Genomic DNA, 20,557 nt, shown 5'->3' with positions numbered 1-20,557 from the left:
CCGCATAAGATTACTGCAGAAGCTGTATTGATTGAGATAAGGAAGAGTCGATCGAGCACTTGCTATATTCATGTCTTGGTCTACAGGACCACTGTTTTTTTTTTGGGGGACCGAATTTAGTTTTTGGGGAAACGGGTTTTCTCCAATTTGGGGGATCTTGCAGATGTATATCACATAAGTTTCCTCAGATACTTAGACAAGATGAGCAATTTTAATTTTAGACCCATTGTTTTATGGGCCAAACTTCTTAGAATATGTCATGGATTACGATTTTGATAACAAATTGGTGAGTGTTTTTGAGCCTTCAGAAATTGATGAAATTTCCCCTTTTTTTCTTTAATTTCTTACCTATGCGTCTTTTATTGCTAGATTTGTACCACCTTTGTGGTTGGCTGCCCATTTAAACTAAACCTTAACCTTGTCTCTAGAGAACATTTTATTGACATTTTATCTCAAGAGAAATTTGTTTAAAATTTTTTCTTTGAAAGACAAAATTTCATTGAAATTTTGTCTCTTCATTGAAACATAAAATCTAAGCTAAGGGACTTATAGCGGAGATAGAGAATGGGAATGGAATAATGGATAGTGAATCGAAGCGGAAAATGAAATGGGAGACAAGTCATATTGTCCTTGCAAACACGTAGAATTTATTTCCATGGCCTTGACATATTTTCCCCACAGCCAAACACTGTGCGGGGATATCTAAATGGCTTGATTATTGATGTTAGTACAAGCGTAAGTGTGGAGTTAGATTGTGCCATAAAAACCACACTCATACTCTCACACTAGCACACCTAAAGTCACACTTTCTTCTAGCAAACAAAAAAAAAAACCGCAATAACTTCACGAAAGTCGCCGAATAAAACCACGAAAGAAGAAAGGCAAAACAGAAAACGGTTGTTAGTTTCACACCGAATAGTCTCAGACACCCATACAGTGCAGCTTAATTTCCTCTATCTGGTTAAAATTAGTCACAGTTTATGTTGGCATTTTATTCACAATTTAACCTTTCTTCTGTTACAACAGTCTTTGAATCAAAACGGTCATCACACATCATCGGCGGCAACCACACCAACGACAACTGCAACGGCAACAACAACACCCACAGCCCCTCAACATCATCCACATCATCATCAGCAATCACGTCCATTGACTTTGGCCACAACAGGCTCGATAACAACAGCAAATGCATCGACAGCAGGTGGAGTAGGTGGAACAGTAAAAACACCCAAATCACCCAAACCGTTAAGCAACACCACAACAACAGGAGGAAACGGAAATAACACTCAAAACCAAAATCAACATCAACATTCACCACCATCAAATTGCAAGTCCAGTGTTCAGAGCCCAAAATCATTGGAAGCTGGCGATTCGAAACTGACACCAAAAACACCACCAGTTACCCCGGATTCACCTTCGACCTATTTGGATGATGATTTAGATTCGTTGTATTCCTATACCACAACCTCGGGTCGTTCAACCATGTCCTGTGAACATCCCTATGTGGCCAGGTGAGTTGCAACTATTTTCCCTTACAAAAATGTTCAATTGCCTACTCTTTTTCCCCATAGAAATGGCACCACTTTTAGTGGCCGCAAAATGAAATATGTTGTGCATTGCTCCAATTACGCTGGCCAAGTGGGCGCCGACTATCTGACACCCACTCAACGGGCCCAGCGACAGATACGCCGTCTGAAGGAATTATTATGTGTGGCCCGGCAAGATTTGGAACAAAAAGACTCGGAACTTTTACGCTTGACACGTGAAGTTGTGGAATTGCGGCTCTTCAAGGCCTCGCTCTCATCGCCCGATGAACGTTCGGCATCCAGTGATGCAGTCACAGTGCGTGAGGCCGAACTTAAGACGTCACAAGACGTTTCCCCCATTGTCGATATGGTCGACGATGGCCAAAACAAACAGCATTCCAGCATGAGTCCAACACGTCACATGCATGGCTATCACCCACATGCCGGCAGTCATGCCGCCTCTGCCTCGCCCACTGTCATGTTGCATCAGACGTCACAAAATTCACAGCCACACCTTCATCATCATCATCACCATCACCACAGTGATATGCAAAGCTCCTTTGCAGATTCGGGTCATTTTGAAGATATGACCTCATCATCCGTACATTCCAAAGATTCTTCATATGCTGCCTCTTCGCATGACCACCATGAGCGCACATGCGCCAGCGTAGCTGGGGTCAGTGACGAGGCCTCCACATCGGCCCTCGAACAGTATGAATTACAGCGTCAAGAATTGATACGCATGTATGAGCAACGCATCGAAGATTTGGTACGCAGCCAGGATGCTGTGGCCACAGACATTAAGCGTTCCAACAACGATCGCATTGAGGCCTTGCTACAGAAGTTGGCCGAGTGCAATACCCGCTATGCGGATATAGTTCCCGACTATGAACATGCCAAGGAGCGCATACGTGAGTTGGAGAAACATTTGGAAGACTTGCAGCGTAAGCTGGCCGAACACGAGGAGAAACAAAAGCAAATGTATTTGCACATGTACCAGAAGGGTCAGGAAGCGGAACGTATTGCTCGCGCCGATCAGGTAAGGGGCGAAAATAGAAGAAAATCGTTTGTAATATTTTTCTAAAATTAAAAAAAAAAACAAATTTCGAAAAGAACGGACTTGTTGCCCCCGAAGGAATAGACTGTCTACTTAATCCAAAGAAGCTTCTGTTAGCCAATTTTAGTTTTCATTTAAATATAAATGTGGTGTCAGATGTTTCGTTAATGGAGGCACTGAAATAGAAAAAAATCCACACTTTCTTAAAGCTCTAGATCCCAATTTTCTCTGTTTGCCCGGATTCAAAGGTCTTCTCAGAGTTGATGCTTTGTCAAAAGCGGCTTTACACTAGACGAAAATAATATAAAAGACAATCTTTCTCTATTTAGACTTTTTAGGATTTGACGGTCTAAATCTGCATTGGTAACATAAAAATTTCTCGTTGACTTCAGATTTAATCTCGTATATGCAAAAGAAAGCAAATTTGCAAAATGCAAATTTTGCCCATGAACATTCCGCTAAGGAACAGGGGCCAAATTCTCACATATCAATGAGTGCAGTCCGATTCAAGTTTAAGCTCAATGATAAGGGGCCTCCTTTTTATAGCCGAGTCCGAACGGCGAGTCGCAGTGCGACACCTCTTTAGAGAGAAGTTTTACATGGCATTGTACCTCACAAATGTTGCCAGCATTAGGAGGGGAAAACCACCACTGAAAATTTTTTCTGATGGTCTCGCCAGGATTCGAAACCAGGCGTTCAGCGTCATAGGCGGACATGCCAACCTCTGCGCTACGGTGGTCTCCAATCCAATGTTGTATATGCTAGAATAGAAAATATTTTGTAAGCGATAGGAAGGAAACTGTTCCTTCACAGTTGGCACCAGAGATGTGCACGTGAGTCGTGAGTTGTCGTGTCACGCGATTCGTGAGTGCGATCCAATTCTAATTACGTGATTATGCGTGACCGTAATTGAAATGAAATTCATCGTGCGTTAGCGTGAGTGAGGGAAATCATGCTTACGATAATAATCACGAGTCGCGAGAAAATTACGACTCACGAGATACTAACGACTCACAAAACAAAACAAAAAATGAAAGACAAGATTTTTCGCATGCTCTCAAATCATACGGTATTTTAACGTACGAATTTCTATACAAATGCAAAGAAGGAAAAGAGCAAATAAGTGGTTATGCAGGGCAGATACATTTTATATACGAGAATATTCAAATGATGTATGATTTGAGACGCATGGAAAAACCCGTGACTCGTAAATGCCTTGTAAGTCGTGATTGTCCCATGAGTCGTGAGTGTTTCGTGAGACGTGATTTTCTCGTTGAGTTTTGAGTGCCTCGTAAGTCGTGATTGTATTGTGAATCTTGAGTGTCCGTGTGTCGTGATTGTATCGTGAGTGAGTCAATTTTTTGTCTCGTGACCGCACGTTAACGTGAGCCGACATAAAAAGTCGTGCGTGAGTAACATTTTTTTTCTCGTAAGCATGAGTGAAAAATCACTCACGCGCACATCTCGCTTGGCACATATCACTTATTTCCCGTAAAGAGTAGGCTGAGTTTCATATCATCAACGTTTCATATCATCGCACACAATATGAACTTAAGTCGTTGAGCTGGTAACCCGTCAGCTCCTGCTGTCTAGTTTTTCCTTTCGCACCAAAGATATTCTCCTTTCCAATTTTGGCATTATAGTCTCCCAGCATGCGAAATTGTATGTCATGCACGGAGCAGCGTTCATTTGTTCCCTCTAGGAGCTCTTGGAATAAGTGTTTGATCTGTAAATCTTTGTGTTTTGCCGGGGGATGAATGCACATGTCTTTTATGAGGATTAACGGCTAGCCTTTCAGCCTCTCGGTCGTTACCACCTGTCATTAGTGATATTTATGTATGCAGCGACCAGAGTAGAGAACATGGATTGAGATTTCAGTTTTCACAATCTTTCACAAATTTTAACCTTCTTAAAAGGTTACTTCTCCGCCTAGAATAGATAAGACCTGGGGCGTTACTCGTGTGTACTCAATTCAATACGAACAGTGGCTGGGCTATGTGGGTGGAGACCTGAAACGGTACTTTTACATTCGAGCTAATGGTTGGATTCGGGATGCACAAGGGCTCGGCCGATGTGGGTGAAGACAAGGCACAGTACTTCGACCATAGACGCTCAGACTTCAACAAAAAGGTGTAGGTCAAAACTCAGTGTGCCAAATTTCATCAATGAAAAATGCTCATATTATATGCTCAATACTCTATATCGGGGAATCGGTCTATATGACAGCTATATCCAAATATGGTCCGACCTGGATGATAATCAACAAAGAGGTGCTCAGTGTTTCAAAACTCATGTAAATCGTATAAAAAATACTTCTTTTATAGGCTCAATGCTCTATATCGGGAAATCGGTCTATATGACAGCTATATCATCTGAACCACATTTGACAAGAATGGGTAGGGGTCTACTGGAACTCACTGTGCCAATTTTCATCGAAATCAGGCAATAAATGTATCTTTTATGGCGTTAATAACCTATAATAGGAGATCTGGCGGTCGGTCTATACGGCAGCTATTTCCAAATATGGTCTGATCTGGACCACACTTCACAGAAATGGGTAGGAGTCTACCAGAGCTCATTGTGTCATGGAAATTGGATTAAAAATTACCAATTTATTGCATCAAGACTTTATGTCTGGAGATCGTTCTATATAGCGGCTATATATAACTAATATAATATTATGAGATCAAAAGGTCAGGTATATACAAAGAAAACGAAATCATAAAAATTGTTTGAAAATGTTTTTATATCGAAGATATCGGTGAAATTATAAATACTCAGCTTTTGGGTATGTATGGATAAATATCTTGGGTATTTACCCATATTTAATTAGGATAGGTTAGGTTGAAAAGAGGATGCGGATATTAATCCGCCCATCCCACTATGGACATACAACTAAGCAAGGTATCAGCTTGTTGTGCGCTCTAGAAGAAATTAGAGTCCAGAATTCCGTGCTGCTTGCAAAATCCCTAATTGTTTTCCATACCACGCCCTTAAGTTGGCTCAAGGATATTAATCCGCGAATATTAATCCGCCCCATCCCACTATGGACATACAACTAAGCAAGGTATCAGCTTGTTGTGTGCTCTAGAAGAAATCTAAGTCAAGAATTCCGTGCTGCTTGCAAAATCCCTAATTGTTTTCCATACCACGCCCCTAAGTTGGCTCAAGTCTGGTATTGTGTCTTGGCCTAAGTGCCGGTGTGTATTAGCCGCAATGTCTCATCATCTTCCCCACATACCCAACACGTGCTTTCACTTCTCCAAAATCGGTGCTTCTGTGATACCGAAAACTATACTGACCTTCTTCTTACTTCCTTTCAGTGACAGCCTCGTCTTTTCAAGATCCGCATCTCCCCATAGGATTTTCGTAGTCCTACTGATTGTTTTCCTGTTCCACATGTCGCACACACTCTTAGCTCGGACTGCGACGCCACGAAGAGCTTCGGGTTAACTAGAATTTTGTCAATCCAAGACTGTGCCGCTGGCATCAGTGCCTCGCACTCGACGCCAAGTGTCGTCTTAGGTATTCCATCGGACATCTCTTCCATTCCTTTCAGGTTTCTTATTGTCGCCTCGATTATACCGCAATGGTATGACCTGCTCTCATCCTCTATTCATTCTTCCATCGCCCTAAGCAGCAGTGACTGGCTCACACTTGATTTTTATGCGTATGGGTCGGATATCTAGAATAGTCTTCGTTTTCCAGTTCCACAGTGTTACACGTGTCGCCCACACTCTTAACACGGACTGCGACGCCACGAAAAGCTTCGGGTTAACCAGAATTTCATCAATCCAAGACTGTGCCGCTGGCATCAGTGCCTCGCACTCGACGCCAAATGTCATCTTAGGTATTCGATCGGAAATCTCTTCCATTCCTTTCAGGTTTCTTATTGTCGCCTCGATTATATCGCGGTGGTATGACCTGCTCCCATTCTCTATTCATTCTCCCATCGCCTTAAGCAGCAGTGACTGCCTCACACTTGATCTGTATGCATATGGGTCGGATATCTAGAATAGTCTCCAATACCCTAGTTGGCTTAGTCCACATAGTTCCGCCTATACCAAGACAACATGTTCTTAGAACCTTTTGTATTATCCCTATTGAAGCGTTAGTAAGTATTGGTCTAGTCCAGCCCCTTTTGAGACTACGCCCCGTCTACATAGTGCCCAACCTCCTTTTCTGTACGTACCTAAATGTGACACTTCCAGTCCAGTTTCCTGTCCAAGATCACTCCTATGTGTTTTACCTTGTCGGATATCGAAATAGTTCCATTAAAGAAACGTGGTGCCTCAAATTGGCCCAACTTCGTCTTTCCTGTGAGCAGATTTCAGTCTTCTGTGGGTTAACATTGAGACCCCTGGGTCTAGACCAGTCATATGTCATCCGCAAGACACTTTCGGCCCTTCTGCATAGCTGAATCGTGTCCTTACCCCTAAGAAGTGTCATAACATGGTTTGCATAACAGACGGGTGCAATTCCCTCCTTAGTCAGCATCTGTAATAGTTGTTGTTGTTGTTGTAGCAGTGTGTTGTACACTGTTGTAATAGTTATTTATGGTTGTTGTTGTAGCAGTTTGTTGTGTTCTATCTTCCGTCTTCTCGATTATGTTGAGTATCCAGATCCAAGAGCTCTGCGACTAAGATGGGATGCGACCAGAGGGATCTGGGTCTGAGTCGAGTGGTATGTACAACCCCCTGACATGGACTTGCATTAGTTTTGTGTAAACAAAAAAGGTGTTTCGAAAGTGTTTGGAGGATTGGAAAAATTGGAAACAAGTAAAAGAGTTCGGCCGGGTCGGATCTTAACAACCCATCACCATGGATTCTGTTAAAAGTTTACACAATGGATTTGGACCGTACGATACACGATTGTTGGAATTTGTAGCGGGATATTATGTGCAAAATTTCAGTCCATTCGGTAAATAATTGCAGCTTCTAGGAGCTCAAGAAGTCAAGTCGAAAGACCACTTTATATGGCAGCTTTATCCAATTCTGAAATGATATGGATATGACAATTCCCAATGACCTACATCAATAAGAAGTATCTGTATAAAATTTCGTGCAGCTAGATCTACGAGTTGGATCGCTATCGTGATTTCCACAGACAGACAGACACGAGGACGGATGGACAATCAAGAACATATTTACTTTATGGGGTCGCAGTTCAATATTTTGGAGTGTTACAAACGGAATGACAAGTCCTATGATGTTGGGTATAAAAATATCTGAGGGGGATTACTTTGAAGTGGACAAGCTAGTTATTGATGAATAATAAAATATTTTTTGAAAAGAATTAAAATAACGGTTATTTTTTGATCAGACCTCATATGTGTCTGCTAAAATATTCTTCAAGTTTTTGAAGAATTTTTCTTTATTTTTTTTTATTATTTTATGACTAACAATTTGCTTTTCTTCATCTTTTCCAGGCATTAGAATTGGCACATCGAGCACCACAAAACAAAGTATCGATTAACGAGCTGCTGCATCAATTGCAATCCACCCAGGATGAATTGGAGAATATACGTGTAAGATTTTTTAAAATCTTTATCATATTTTTTTCGATTTTATTTTGCATATTGCATTTTGTTTGCATTGTGTCTTGAGGAAAGAAAAAATCCAAAAAAAAAACAACAAAAAATCAAAATATAATTAAATGGATTTTTTATAAACAAAAAAGTTAAAAAAGAAACGAAATTGCATAAATAAGAAACATTTCTCTGCAGAACATTACTTTCACTTGCCCTCGACTGTATGACAGTGTTTTATGAATCTCATAGTTGAATCTTTTACTCACAATCTCACTCTCACACCTCATATGCAATCAGCATTTCGTAATTGTTGTTACTATTATAGTTTGCCCTTTTTTCTCTCTGTGTCCTTCTCTTTGTAATTTGTTTATGTGTTGTCTGCTTTTCATAAAACTCAAAACACACATACATACACACATCGCGAAGAAATTTAAAAATAAGAAACATTTATTTATGTGTGTGTCTTCATGTAGCCTTATCTTGTTAAAGCTGTTCATTTCTATAGCACTTTCACTTTTCTATGAACTTGGGAGTAAATTGGAAAAACATTTTCCAGAACATATGAGATATACAGTTATATGAGTGTTTCACTATAAGTTTTTAAGTTTGCTTTTTTTTGTATAAGAAAAAAGAATAAAACGAATTGAATCATTGGCAAACGCTTTAAGTTAGAATATTTATGTTTTTTATATAAAATAATTTATTCATTATTTTTCACTTTCATATCAAACATTTTGTAATAAATTCCAATTTATTTTATTTTAAGTAAAAATTATGATTTTTTTCACAAAAAATTTTAAATTAAATTCACAAAAAGAAACGAAATTTTTCTTTTTATAAAAACTTTTTCAATAATTTGTTGTCTTAACCACTGTTAGTAAGCATTTCCTGGTTTCTAAACAACACTTTCTTCATGTTTTGGAATGTTTGAGTTGAGTAGTGTGGGTTCATAAAAACTAACAAAAGAACATAAACCAAAAAAATTCAAGTTTCAATACAAAAATTCTAAACAAATGTAGTTTTACTTATTTAACAAAACAAAAATCCTCAATGTTATTTATAGGAGGGCATGGTTTAATTTTTTTCCAGACAAAATCAAATAGCCTCATTTCCCTCCGAGTCTTGGGTTTTTGAAAACCTTCCCCCATAACATTATCTTAAATCCATAAAAAAAAATCTTAGAATGCATGTTTTCTTATCAAAAAAAAATCCAACAGCAAAAGTAGTTGTTAGTTGAGCCTTTTTCAGCATTTTCTTTAAACTTTCTTCATTAGTTTTTCCGACACAACTTTTTGTTTTAGACTTTTATTTAAAAAATTTTCAAAATTTAGCTGCTCCCCTTAAAAACAGCCTCTTTGAAATATTTTTTTTTTTATTAATCCTTTTTTATGAATTTTTTTCCAAATTTTATTTTTATGTGTTTAATAATTTTACCAAAAAGAAACTTTTTGCAAAAAACAAAAACATTGTTTAAATATTCCATCCAAAAAATATCCCAATATTATTTATAGGCAGCAGAATGTAGAAATGAATGCGGCAGTAATCATGCTCTCCTTACTGCAAAAGAGGCTATTTCTTTATGGGTTCTCGGCGCGCGTAAGGTTTGTAAACGATTTTCAAAAATTAGTTTAATTTATACCTTTGGTTCACTTTCTGGTTTGAGTTTTTGGTTATATTTTACTTATTTTTACAAAAAGAAAAATTAAATAAAAATTCTCAAAAATTCAACTTCTAACTATATGTATAATTTTGTATAATTTAACATTGGTTTTTAGTAGGAAAATATTCTTACATAACTCTTAAGTTAAATCAATCGATGGTCATGTTTCCCTATTTTTGTACGCGGTGTTGTGATGTCATTCTTTCTTTTTCATTTAGTTTCCATGCCAATTATTTACCGTTTCACTTTTTTAATCTCATTGATATGATTTCGATCTAATATAATTTTGGCCATTTTCCACTAAAAGTCGTTCAACATCATGTGTAACAAGCATTAACAACACCATACTATGGATGTGGATTGAATGCAAAACTTAGTATATTTATAACTCATTTGGTGTGGCTGTATAACTTCTCAACTAACCAAGAGACTAACCATACATATGGGAAACTTCTCGTTAATATAGGATTATAAATAAAATATTAAAACAAGGAACATGAAATCAAGTAGCAATAGCAGCAAATTTATTCAAAATAGCTTAATATCTGAGTGTTGTATCCAAATAGTATGGTTCTCCGAAAATAAGCTGCACACATGAAGAGTTTAGGCATAATTGAAAAGCTGAGGCATAAAGAAATTCAGAACAAAAATTAGTTTTGAAAAATCAATTTTCAAGGTAATATAGGACATAAGTCTTTAAGAAAAAAAATTGTATTTCCAAATTCAAAGTATTTAAGTTTTTTTTTGTGTAGACAAAAAAGCGTAAAGGAAGCTGCACACATTAAGTGGTTGCATATAATTTGGAAGTTACGGCATAAACAAAGTCTTAACAAAAAGTGGTTTCTTAATATCAATTCCACTTACGCTATAGGACACAGGTCTATATGTAAATATAGACCTGTGTTTATATACATTTTGGAAGTCTTGCAGTATAAGCTCAAAATCGATAAATAGGCTGCACACATGAAGAGTTTAGGCATAATTTGGAAGCTAAGACTTAAGAAAGTCACAACAAAAAAATGGTTTATTAAAATCAATTCCTTGATTCATATAGGACATAGGTCTTTACATAAAAAAATTGTTTAATCCAATGTGTTGCATTGTGTTGTTTTTTCATATAGACTCAAATCAAGCAGAAAGCTGCACACATTAATAGGTTAGCCATAATTTGGAAGTTAGAGCATAAAGAAAGTCGAAACCAAAAATAATTTCTCAATATCAATCACATATAAAATTCAAAGCGTTACAGTAGAGCCGCAAAATCGAAAAGAAAGCTGCACACATCAAAAGTTTAAGCAGGATTTGCAAACAACGGCTCAAAGAAAGTTAAAGCAAAAAATATTTGCTTAAAGTCAATTCTTTAGTTCATATAGGACACAGGTCTTTATATAAAAAATCGCAAATATAAAAATCAAAGTATTGCAGTTTATTGTTTTTCGTATAGATTCAAAATCAAGAAGGAAACTGCACACAAAAGTGGTTTGACATAATCTGAAACCTACGGCTTAAAGAAAGTCATAGCAACAACTAGTTTCTTTATATCAATTCCTTAGATCATATGGGACTTAACGTCTTTATCTAAGAAAATCGTATATATGTATAAAACTCAAATTTGCAGTATACACTCAAATCGAAAATAAATGTGTTGCACACATAAAGAATTTAAGCACGATTTGGAAGCTACGGCTTCAAGAAAGGCAAGGCAGAAACCAGTTTCTTAAAATCAATTCGTTAGTTCATATGAAAAATTGTAAATACAAAACCAAAATGTTGTAGTTTATTGTTTTTACGATTATACACCGATTACTGGCTAAAATGTATGTCCATAGTGGCATGTATGTCCGCACCCTCTTTTCAACCTAATCTAACCTAACATATTGTTTTTCCGTTTAGATTCAAATTTAAATTCAAGAAGGTAGCTGCTCGCTTGAAGAGTTTAGGCATGATTTGGTTGCTAGGGATTAAAGCATGTCAAAGCAAAAAATAGCTTCCTAAAATCGATTGCTTAGATCATAGAAGACAATATTTTTTTTTTTTTTAAATTGTAAATATAAAAATCGAAGTGTTGTTGTTTATTGCTTGCTGTACAGACTCAAATCCGAGAAGGTGTGGCACACATGAAGGATATGAACTGGAAGCTACGACTTGAAGGCCAGGCTAAAATTCAGTTTTCTTATAGAAAACTTTATTCTGAATTTCAGTTTTCTTTTAAAAAACCTTATTCAGCCAGGCTGAATTTCAGTTTTCTTATAGAAAACCTTATTCAGCCAGGCTGAATTTCAGTTTTCTTATAGAAAACCTTATTCAGCCAGGCTGAATTTCAGTTTTCTTATTAGAAAACCTTATTCAGCCAGGCTGAATTTCAGTTTTCTTATAGAAAACCTTATTCAGCCAGGCTGAATTTCAGTTTTCTTATAGAAAACCTTATTCAGCCAGGCTGAATTTCAGTTTTCTTATAGAAAACCTTATTCAGCCAGGCTGAATTTCAGTTTTCTTATAGAAAACCTTATTCAGCCAGGCTGAATTTCAGTTTTCTTATAGAAAACCTTATTCAGCCAGGCTGAATTTCAGTTTTCTTATAGAAAACCTTATTCAGCCAGGCTGAATTTGAGTTTTCTTATAGAAAACCTTATTCAGCCAGGCTGAATTTCAGTTTTCTTAAAGAAAACCTTATTCAGCCAGGCTGAATTTCAGTTTTCTTATAGAAAACCTTATTCAGCCAGGCTGAATTTCAGTTTTCTTATAGAAAACCTTATTCAGCCAGGCTGAATTTCAGTTTTCTTATGGAAAACCTTATTCAGCCAGGCTGAATTTCAGTTTTCTTACAGAAAACCTTATTCAGCCAGGCTGAATTTCAGTTTTCTTACAGAAAACCTTATTCAGCCAGGCTGAATTTCAGTTTTCTTATAGAAAACCTTATTCAGCCAGGCTGAATTTCAGTTTTCTTATAGAAAACCTTATTCAGCCAGGCTGAATTTCAGTTTTCTTATAGAAAACCTTATTCAGCCAGGCTGAATTTCAGTTTTCTTATAGAAAACCTTATTCAGCCAGGCTGAATTTCAGTTTTCTTATAGAAAACCTTATTCAGCCAGGCTGAATTTCAGTTTTCTTATAAAAACCTTATTCAGCCAGGCTGAATTTCAGTTTTCTTATAGAAAACCTTATTCAGCCAGGCTGAATTTCAGTTTTCTTATAGAAAAACTTATCCAGTCAGGCTGAATTTCAGTTTTCTTATAGAAAACCTTATTCAGCCAGGCTAAATTTCAGTTTTCTTATAGAAAACCTTATTCAGCAAGGCTGAATTTAAGTTTTATTAGAGAAAACCTTATTCGGCAAGGCTGAATTTAAGTTTTATTAGAGAAAACCTTATTCAGCAAGGGTGAATTTAAGTTTTATTAGAGAAAACCGTATTCTTATTCTGCCAGGCAGAATTTCAGTTTTATTAGAGAAGTTCTTATTCAGCCAGGCTGAATTTCAGTTTTATTACAGAGTAAACCTTATTCAGCCAGGCCTTTTTTTCTAATTTTTCATACAGAAACCCGGGCTGAATTTCAGTGTTACTAGAGAAAACTTTATGAATGAAAACTAAATACATTCGATGAGTATATGCTTTAAAATTAAAATTGCTTGCTTCGGCAAGTTTGTATTTACACCTTTTATGCTCTGTTAACTTTACAAGACACAATTGCATAAGAACTATAAGAACTATTTACAAGACACCGTCGCATAAGAACATGAATCGAAATTAGCGGCATACTGTTTTATGTCACTTAAAAATTTGATTAAACCAAATTAAATTTAAAATAGAATTGGTTTTGGCAAAAATTGATCTAGGATTCGGGCAATGTAATCATTGAAGCATTACAATTTTGGCTTAATGTTCATTCTTCTCATGGATTGGTTGAGGATTTTGAAATCATAGACTTCTCAAACACTTCAAGAACTAACTCGACATTTATCATAACTGATTTCTGAGCCTTAAACTTCAGAGATAATGTTAGCATGTTGTACAATGTAATTTTTTCGAGATATGATTATACTGTTCTTCTGTATACTTTGTATATAACAACACCAAGGTAATTTAATCCAACTTCAAATTTTCAATTGCAAGGCATGTACATTCTTTTAATTTTCAATACTTGAAAGATTGTGTAATGCTCTTCAATTAGTTTTCATTGCGTATTTCAAAGAGCATATCCTGTTTAAAGAGCGGAAACTTATACAGCTTGCCCTTTTTGGAGAACGTACATCTTTTATATGTACAACGCGGAGTATATAATCTATATCAGGAACATTAATTTGATGCATATGCTTAGGAATTGATATAGAAAAACTATTAACTTAACAATTTGCAGTTTTAATTCTATTTTCGAATGAAATAGGTCCTACTTATGTGTGCGGAAGTATGTTGCTTTAATATTGTAACTGATATGAAGACAACGTATAGTTTCCATATTTCATGTATATCTCTTACTTCAAAATTCTTCCTTACTGTTTATGTGTGCAAAGGATTTTATATAAGAAAATCCAAGTTTCCTTAAAAGCTAGAAGTACTGGAACAAATTTTCGAAATAGGGTTTTTGAATTTTCAACCTTAAAAATCCTACTTTAAGTTCTTTACCTTTTTGAAAACCTGTTATACTATACTTTCAGATTAGTTATCGTTGTATATGATATTAATACAAGAAAAAAAAGTATACATACATAAATAAATATTTTTTTTCTATCTCCTATTCCAATTTAATTTTTAATATATTGTTATATAAAAATGACATTTTCAATTTCTTCTTTATGACTCAGTACGATTTTTGTTGTGTAAATGTTCTTAAGAAATATCTAAAATTCTACTATTACCATGTCTATTGTGTATGTTAAGGCAATATTTGTCCTATATACATACTTATGTACATCCATACACAGCCAGAAATGTCAAGGTATGTAAAAACAAAGGAAACATTAATACTATATACTCGAATGCAATGCAACATACATTACAACTAAACAGGAATGTAGCCAAGAATAAGGAGTCAATGAAGAAAAAGGATGTATTGAACCTTTTGTTGGCTAAATTCTTGGCTTAAGGTTCTGTGTTTTTTTAATAATTTATAACTGATATACATATTTGACGGTTTTATATAACATGTAACATAAGTTATCATACACACAAACACTTTCTAATATGAATATAATGTAAACCAGTCCTAGTTGTTATTTTCTACAACAAAATACAAACAAAATTCAGCATGAACCAAGAGTATCTAATGAAGTTGAAATATACAGTTTGATGAAAAAACACAAATATTTTAGAATATTACATACAGTTAATTTTTGAAATACATATTTATATTCAAACCATATGAAATTGTAATAAATGTTGAAAAACTGTAGGTTCCAGTTTTTGTTCACATTTCATTCTAACAAACATCATTTGGGTTATTGTTTAACTAAGGCAACATTTGAATAACATAATGAGCACTTATTGTTTCAGATATACCTATGATTTTTTTTTAACAAATAAAAATTTTTGTTATACCATAAAGTCCCTAAAACCAAAGCTAAGTTTTCATTTCATAAACAATTACAGTGTATATACATACATTCATGGATTTTTCATAATCATTTTCTCTGGGTGTTTTCCATAATTTTTGTTTTTTTTTTAATAAAATTTTTTTAGTTTTTCTGTTTTCTTATTTTCGTATAACCTTCTTTGAAAAAAAATATAATTATGTATAGACTTTACAATATGGCTATTGACTTATATATTTACAAGCAAACAATTCTTTATTTTCCCCCCCAAATTTCTTTCTCTTTTCTTTTCCCCAAAAAAAAAATATTCCTTTGCCTCTTCTCTATTTTCTTCTTGAACTTAACTTCAACAACTATTGCTATTCAACTCAACACGATAACAACCTATGCTTAACATATGCCCAATCCTGCCGCAAACACCTCTACCTCCTGCTAACTTTATCTATGCAATACTATATATGTAGACCATCTATCGCCGTTTATTGGAAGCTCAAAAAAATCGCACTCATGTGGATCCAGAGGTGACTCTACAATTCCTGAAAAGTGCTGTCTACTACTTCCTGACGGACAAGGAGAATTCACACGGCCATTTGCAGGCCATAGAATCCATATTGGAATTCAGCGAAGCTGAGAAACAGGTCATCAACAAGGCCCGTGCCTCAAAATAAGAAGAAAAAAAAAATAGATTTTAATAATACAAACAAAGGGAAACCAAAAACAGAGGGGAGCAGTAAACGGCTATTAAAAACCGCTTTAGCTTCCCCTTTGACAAAAAACAACCAACACACACTTTTATAGTTAATGTTAATGAAATTATAATAATTATTACAATTATATATATATATATATATTGAAAATGATAATAAGGGTAATACTATGCAATTAAGAAAACGCAAACTTTTAAGCCACTTCGAAGACAATTTTTTTTTTTTTAAATTTTGAAAAATTTTGGTCAAAATGTTTGCTGGGTAATCTTATTTCAAAAATATACAGCTCTATAACGAAATAATTATTTCATTAAAAAAAACTCTATCAAATGATTCACTTATCTTGTAATGTACATGAGCAAAAATTGTCGAAGATGCTATTTTGAAGTCTTCAGATGCATCCTATAACTTGGATCAAGAAAGGACTGCGGGAGCCTTTGAGTTCTAGCTACCATCGGTTGGGGTGTTTACATCCTTCTATGCCAAGTCATGTTCGCATTACTAGTAATTATTTTTATAGACTCCCTATTTAATAAAAGAAACGAAAATGGACCAAAAGCAAAAACTTTACAAATTCCCCACATAACAAAACCAAAATTTGAATTCGAAATTTACTGGCATTAGCCAGTAAGTCTCACACAGCGGTATGTAATCTTTCTGATGATTTTGAGAGATACTGCCTCACTACCCTCGCCAACCTATGTCCTACGAGCACGAAATTATTGGGTAGGACCCCTTGTATGAATACCTTTTATTCTTATACGTCATGCCATTCTCCGAGAAACGTAGAAATTCATTGCTGATTTAGATTCAAATTCACACAATTTTGTATTCATATGGTAAATTGACATAATATATATTGTCTAATTATCAAAAAAATGCTAATAGAAAAAAAAATCAAAACTTCGATAAAAGTTTAGTGGCCCTCTGCAAATAAATGAGCTAAGTAAAGACAGGTGGATATTTCAGTGAAGCCGACCATTACATTCTTAAATCTTGAACACATTTGCACACTGTGTTTGCTGGGTTATCCTTGATAAACTACATAGATAAGTAATTTCAAGAACAAGAAAGTCAAAACTTCGCTTCATATTCAAAACAAATACATTCGTTATTTTCTAATTTTATAAACATCGCCCAAAAAGTTTGCTGGGATATTTAATGCTCTGCAAATAAACGAGCTGAGTAAAAAGAAGTGAAAATTTCAGTGAAGCCGACCACTACAATCTTAAATCTTGAACATACTTGCACACTATTTTTGCTGGGATATCCTTGATAAACTACATAGATAAGTAATTTCAAGAACAAGAAATTCAAAATTCCCTTCATATTCAAAACAAATTAATCCATTTGTTATTTTCTTACTAAATAAACATTTTAGCCACAAAACTAATTGGATGCCATACCATGAGAGGAAGTCCCGTAAGTAAGGTAATAACTGGAGACTCCAGAATAATAAACTCGGAACATCCATCGGCTAACAAATATTGAAAAAGGATTGACAAAATTGATTAAACAATTCGTCCAAGAAAGAAGAGAAAGGAAAAATGTTTAGCTTTGAAAGAGGTGCTCTATTTCTACTCTCAGGGTCAAAAGGCGATTTTTCGCTCTTGGCAAATAAAATAAAACCAAAATTGAAGTTTTTCACTGAAGGGCTCTTGCCGCCCTGCAACCACCAAGGAGGCACTTTTACAGTATGATAACTTGGCATGTATGGTGCAAATCATTATTAAATTCATTATGCAAATTTTCAGCCAAAACAGAATCAATCATTAATGAAAGCAATCAGAATATTGGTTTTTGAGGGAGCTATGCGGGATTTTCGAACGATTTGGACTGTACATAAAAAGACTTGGCTAGCCAATAAAATTCATTTTTTTTTGGTTAGTAATAGCTAGATTTTCTTCTTTTCAATTGCATAGTATTACCTTGTAACGATTACAAATGCCCAAAAGTGGTGTAAGAAGTACTTATTTATTGTGTTTTTAAGATAATCATAAATTGGTTGTATATTGAAACTGTTGGTTATTATTTTTTTTAATAATTAATTTTTTTGTTTTTAATTTAAGTAAAACGGATTTTGGTTTCCTTTAAAGTAAATGGCTATAACTGATATTAAACTAGGTTAATGGTCATTTCCTAGTTATGTTATTCTTATTTTATTTCTTTAAGTAAGGAGAGTTTTATGTTTAATGGTTCATTTATTGTAATGATTTTTTTAGTTAAAAATTTTAATTTTTGTATTTTTTGTTTTTATAAAAAATATTGAAAAATTGAAATTAAACGAATTTTTTTTAATTTAAAAGAAAATTATTTTTTATACAAAAACACAAAATAAAGTGTATAACCTGATTCTTATTATAATTATTATTTCTATGCATTATTATTTTTTATAAAATTATATAAATTTTAATACTTAGTTTAGCTTTAAAGACGTCCAAAAAAAAACTAGAAAGATTTTAGCAAACAAAACAAAATTATATACCTAACCCCCCCATATACATTAAAATAAAAAAAAATTAAAACAGAAATCAAACAAAATGTTTAGCAAAATTTACTTAAATTTGATCTTTTTCCAACACATGATTGGCCTTTCTTTTTATTGAGCAAGCAGAGAAAACCCTAATTGTAATGCCTATACAATATTTTTAGTGTTAAAAATTTTATGCTATTATTAATCGTATTGGACATCTGAAATTTTTATAAATTGTTTTTAAGCAAACCTCGGCAATGCAGCTTTTGAAAATTGTTTAACGATTTTAATTTGTTTGACTAATCGTACAGTTTCGCACTTCCCCAAGGGCGAAATGAAAATGAGTAACAGGGGACTGCACTGCAGCTGACATCAAAATTTTTGACAAAAAAAAAAAACAAAAAATCGGGAAAACAATTTTTAATACTAAATACAACATCGACAACAATACAAAAAAAAATAAAAGAAAAAAACAGTTGAACTTTATAACAGAAACTAACCTAAAACCCAAACAATAACTAACATATTTGGAGAACTACAATAAACTAAAATAACCTTAATGTTCCAAGAAAAAAGAAAATACATATGTAGATGAAATTGAAATAAAACAAAAGATTAATAAATGAAATCTTAACAAAAATGTTTTAAATTTATTCTATTACAAAGCAGAATGTGACTTTAACCCTTCAAGCCATAGGAGGGTTAAAGTGAGTAGCCTCGAAAAAAAAAACAAATAAAAAGGAGTTAAGTTCGGCCGAGCTTAGGATACCCACCACCTCGGGTATATATGTAAACCCCCTTTCATCAAAATCCGGGGAAAATTGCATACCTTATGTCCCATGGCAGTTATATCGAAATATGTTTCGATTTGGACCAAATACTAATAAGTACAAGTCATTGTTCAATTGTGTATAACAAAATATTGGTCTTTTTAGTAGCTATATTTAACAATTAAAACGGTGCTAAGTTCGGCCGGGCCGAATCTTATATACCCTCCACCATGGATCGCATTTGTCGAGTCCTTTCCGGCATCTCTTCTTAGGCAAAAAAGGATATAAGGAAAGATTTGCTCTGCTATTAGAGCGATATCACTATATGGTCCGGTTCGGACCACAATTAAATTATATGTTGGAGACCTGTGTAAAATGTCAGCCAAATAATAAGAATTGGGTCCTTTGGGGCTCAAGAAGGGAAATAGAGAGATCGATTTATATGGGAGCTGTATCGGGCTATGGGCCGATTCAGACCATAATAAACACGTATGTTGATGGTCATGAGAGAATCCGTCGTACAAAATTTCAGGCAAAGCGGATAATAATTGCGACTTCTAGAGGCTCAAGAAGTCAAGATACCAGATCGGTTTATATGACCGCTATATCAGGTTATGAACCGATTTGAACCTTATTTGACACAGTTGTTGAAAGTAAGAATAAAATACGTCATGCAAAATTTCAGCCAAATTGGATAGGAATTGCGCCCTCTAAAAGCTCAAGAAGTCAAGACCCAAGATCGGTCTCTATGGCAGCTATATCAGGTTATGAACCGATTTAAACCATACTTGGCACAGTTGTTGGATATCATACGGTGTGCAAAATTTCATTCCAATCAGATAAGAATTGCGCACTCTAGAGGCTCAAGAAGTCAAGACCCAAGATCGGTTTATATGGCAGCTATATCAAAACATGAACCGATATGGCCCATTTACAATACCAACCGACCTACACTAATAAGAAGTATTTGTGCAAAATTTCAAGAGGCTAGCTTTACTCAAGAATATATATATATACTTTATGGGGTCTCAGGCGAATATTTCGAGTAGTTACAAACAGAATGACGAAATTAGTATACCCCCCCTCCTATGGTGGAGGGTATAAAAATAAACCGATCTGAACCATATACCACTGTGTCAAATTTCAGTGAAATCGGATTATAAATGCCCCTTTTATGGGGCCAAGCCTTTAAATCGAGATATCGGTCTACATGGCAGCTATATCCAAATCTGGACCCATTTAGGCCAAGTTGCAGAAAAATGTCGAAGAGCCTAACACAACGCACTGTCCCAAATTTCGGGGAAATCG

General features: G+C 34.9%; 1 protein-coding gene across 1 annotated transcript; it reads left to right on the top strand.

The window, feature by feature from the left end:
* Positions 1-259: 259 nt before the first annotated feature.
* LOC106087251 (protein quick-to-court) lies at positions 260-19,094 on the top strand. The gene is made up of 6 exons (XM_059365420.1): positions 260-286; positions 1,027-1,511; positions 1,572-2,565; positions 8,012-8,110; positions 9,625-9,714; positions 15,764-19,094. Exons 1-6 carry the CDS (start codon positions 260-262, stop codon positions 15,965-15,967), a joined length of 1,899 nt encoding a protein of 632 aa, XP_059221403.1. The 3' UTR covers positions 15,968-19,094.
* The last annotated feature ends 1,463 nt before the right edge of the window (positions 19,095-20,557 follow it).

The sequence above is a fragment of the Stomoxys calcitrans genome, chromosome 3 (genome assembly GCF_963082655.1).
Source record: "Stomoxys calcitrans chromosome 3, idStoCalc2.1, whole genome shotgun sequence".
Lineage (NCBI taxonomy): Eukaryota > Metazoa > Arthropoda > Insecta > Diptera > Muscidae > Stomoxys > Stomoxys calcitrans.
Note: the sequence above shows the minus strand (reverse complement) of the source record. Positions and strands in the feature narration are given on the sequence as shown.

Bases quoted from the DNA above. Each gene is read 5' to 3' on its own strand.
- LOC106087251 (XM_059365420.1), top strand. From the start codon at position 260: ATGGATTACGATTTTGATAACAAATTG. The intron at 8,111-9,624 runs GTAAGATTTTTT...TATTATTTATAG, and splicing joins ATGAATTGGAGAATATACGT to GCAGCAGAATGTAGAAATGA. The intron at 9,715-15,763 runs GTTTGTAAACGA...CTATATATGTAG, and splicing joins GGGTTCTCGGCGCGCGTAAG to ACCATCTATCGCCGTTTATT.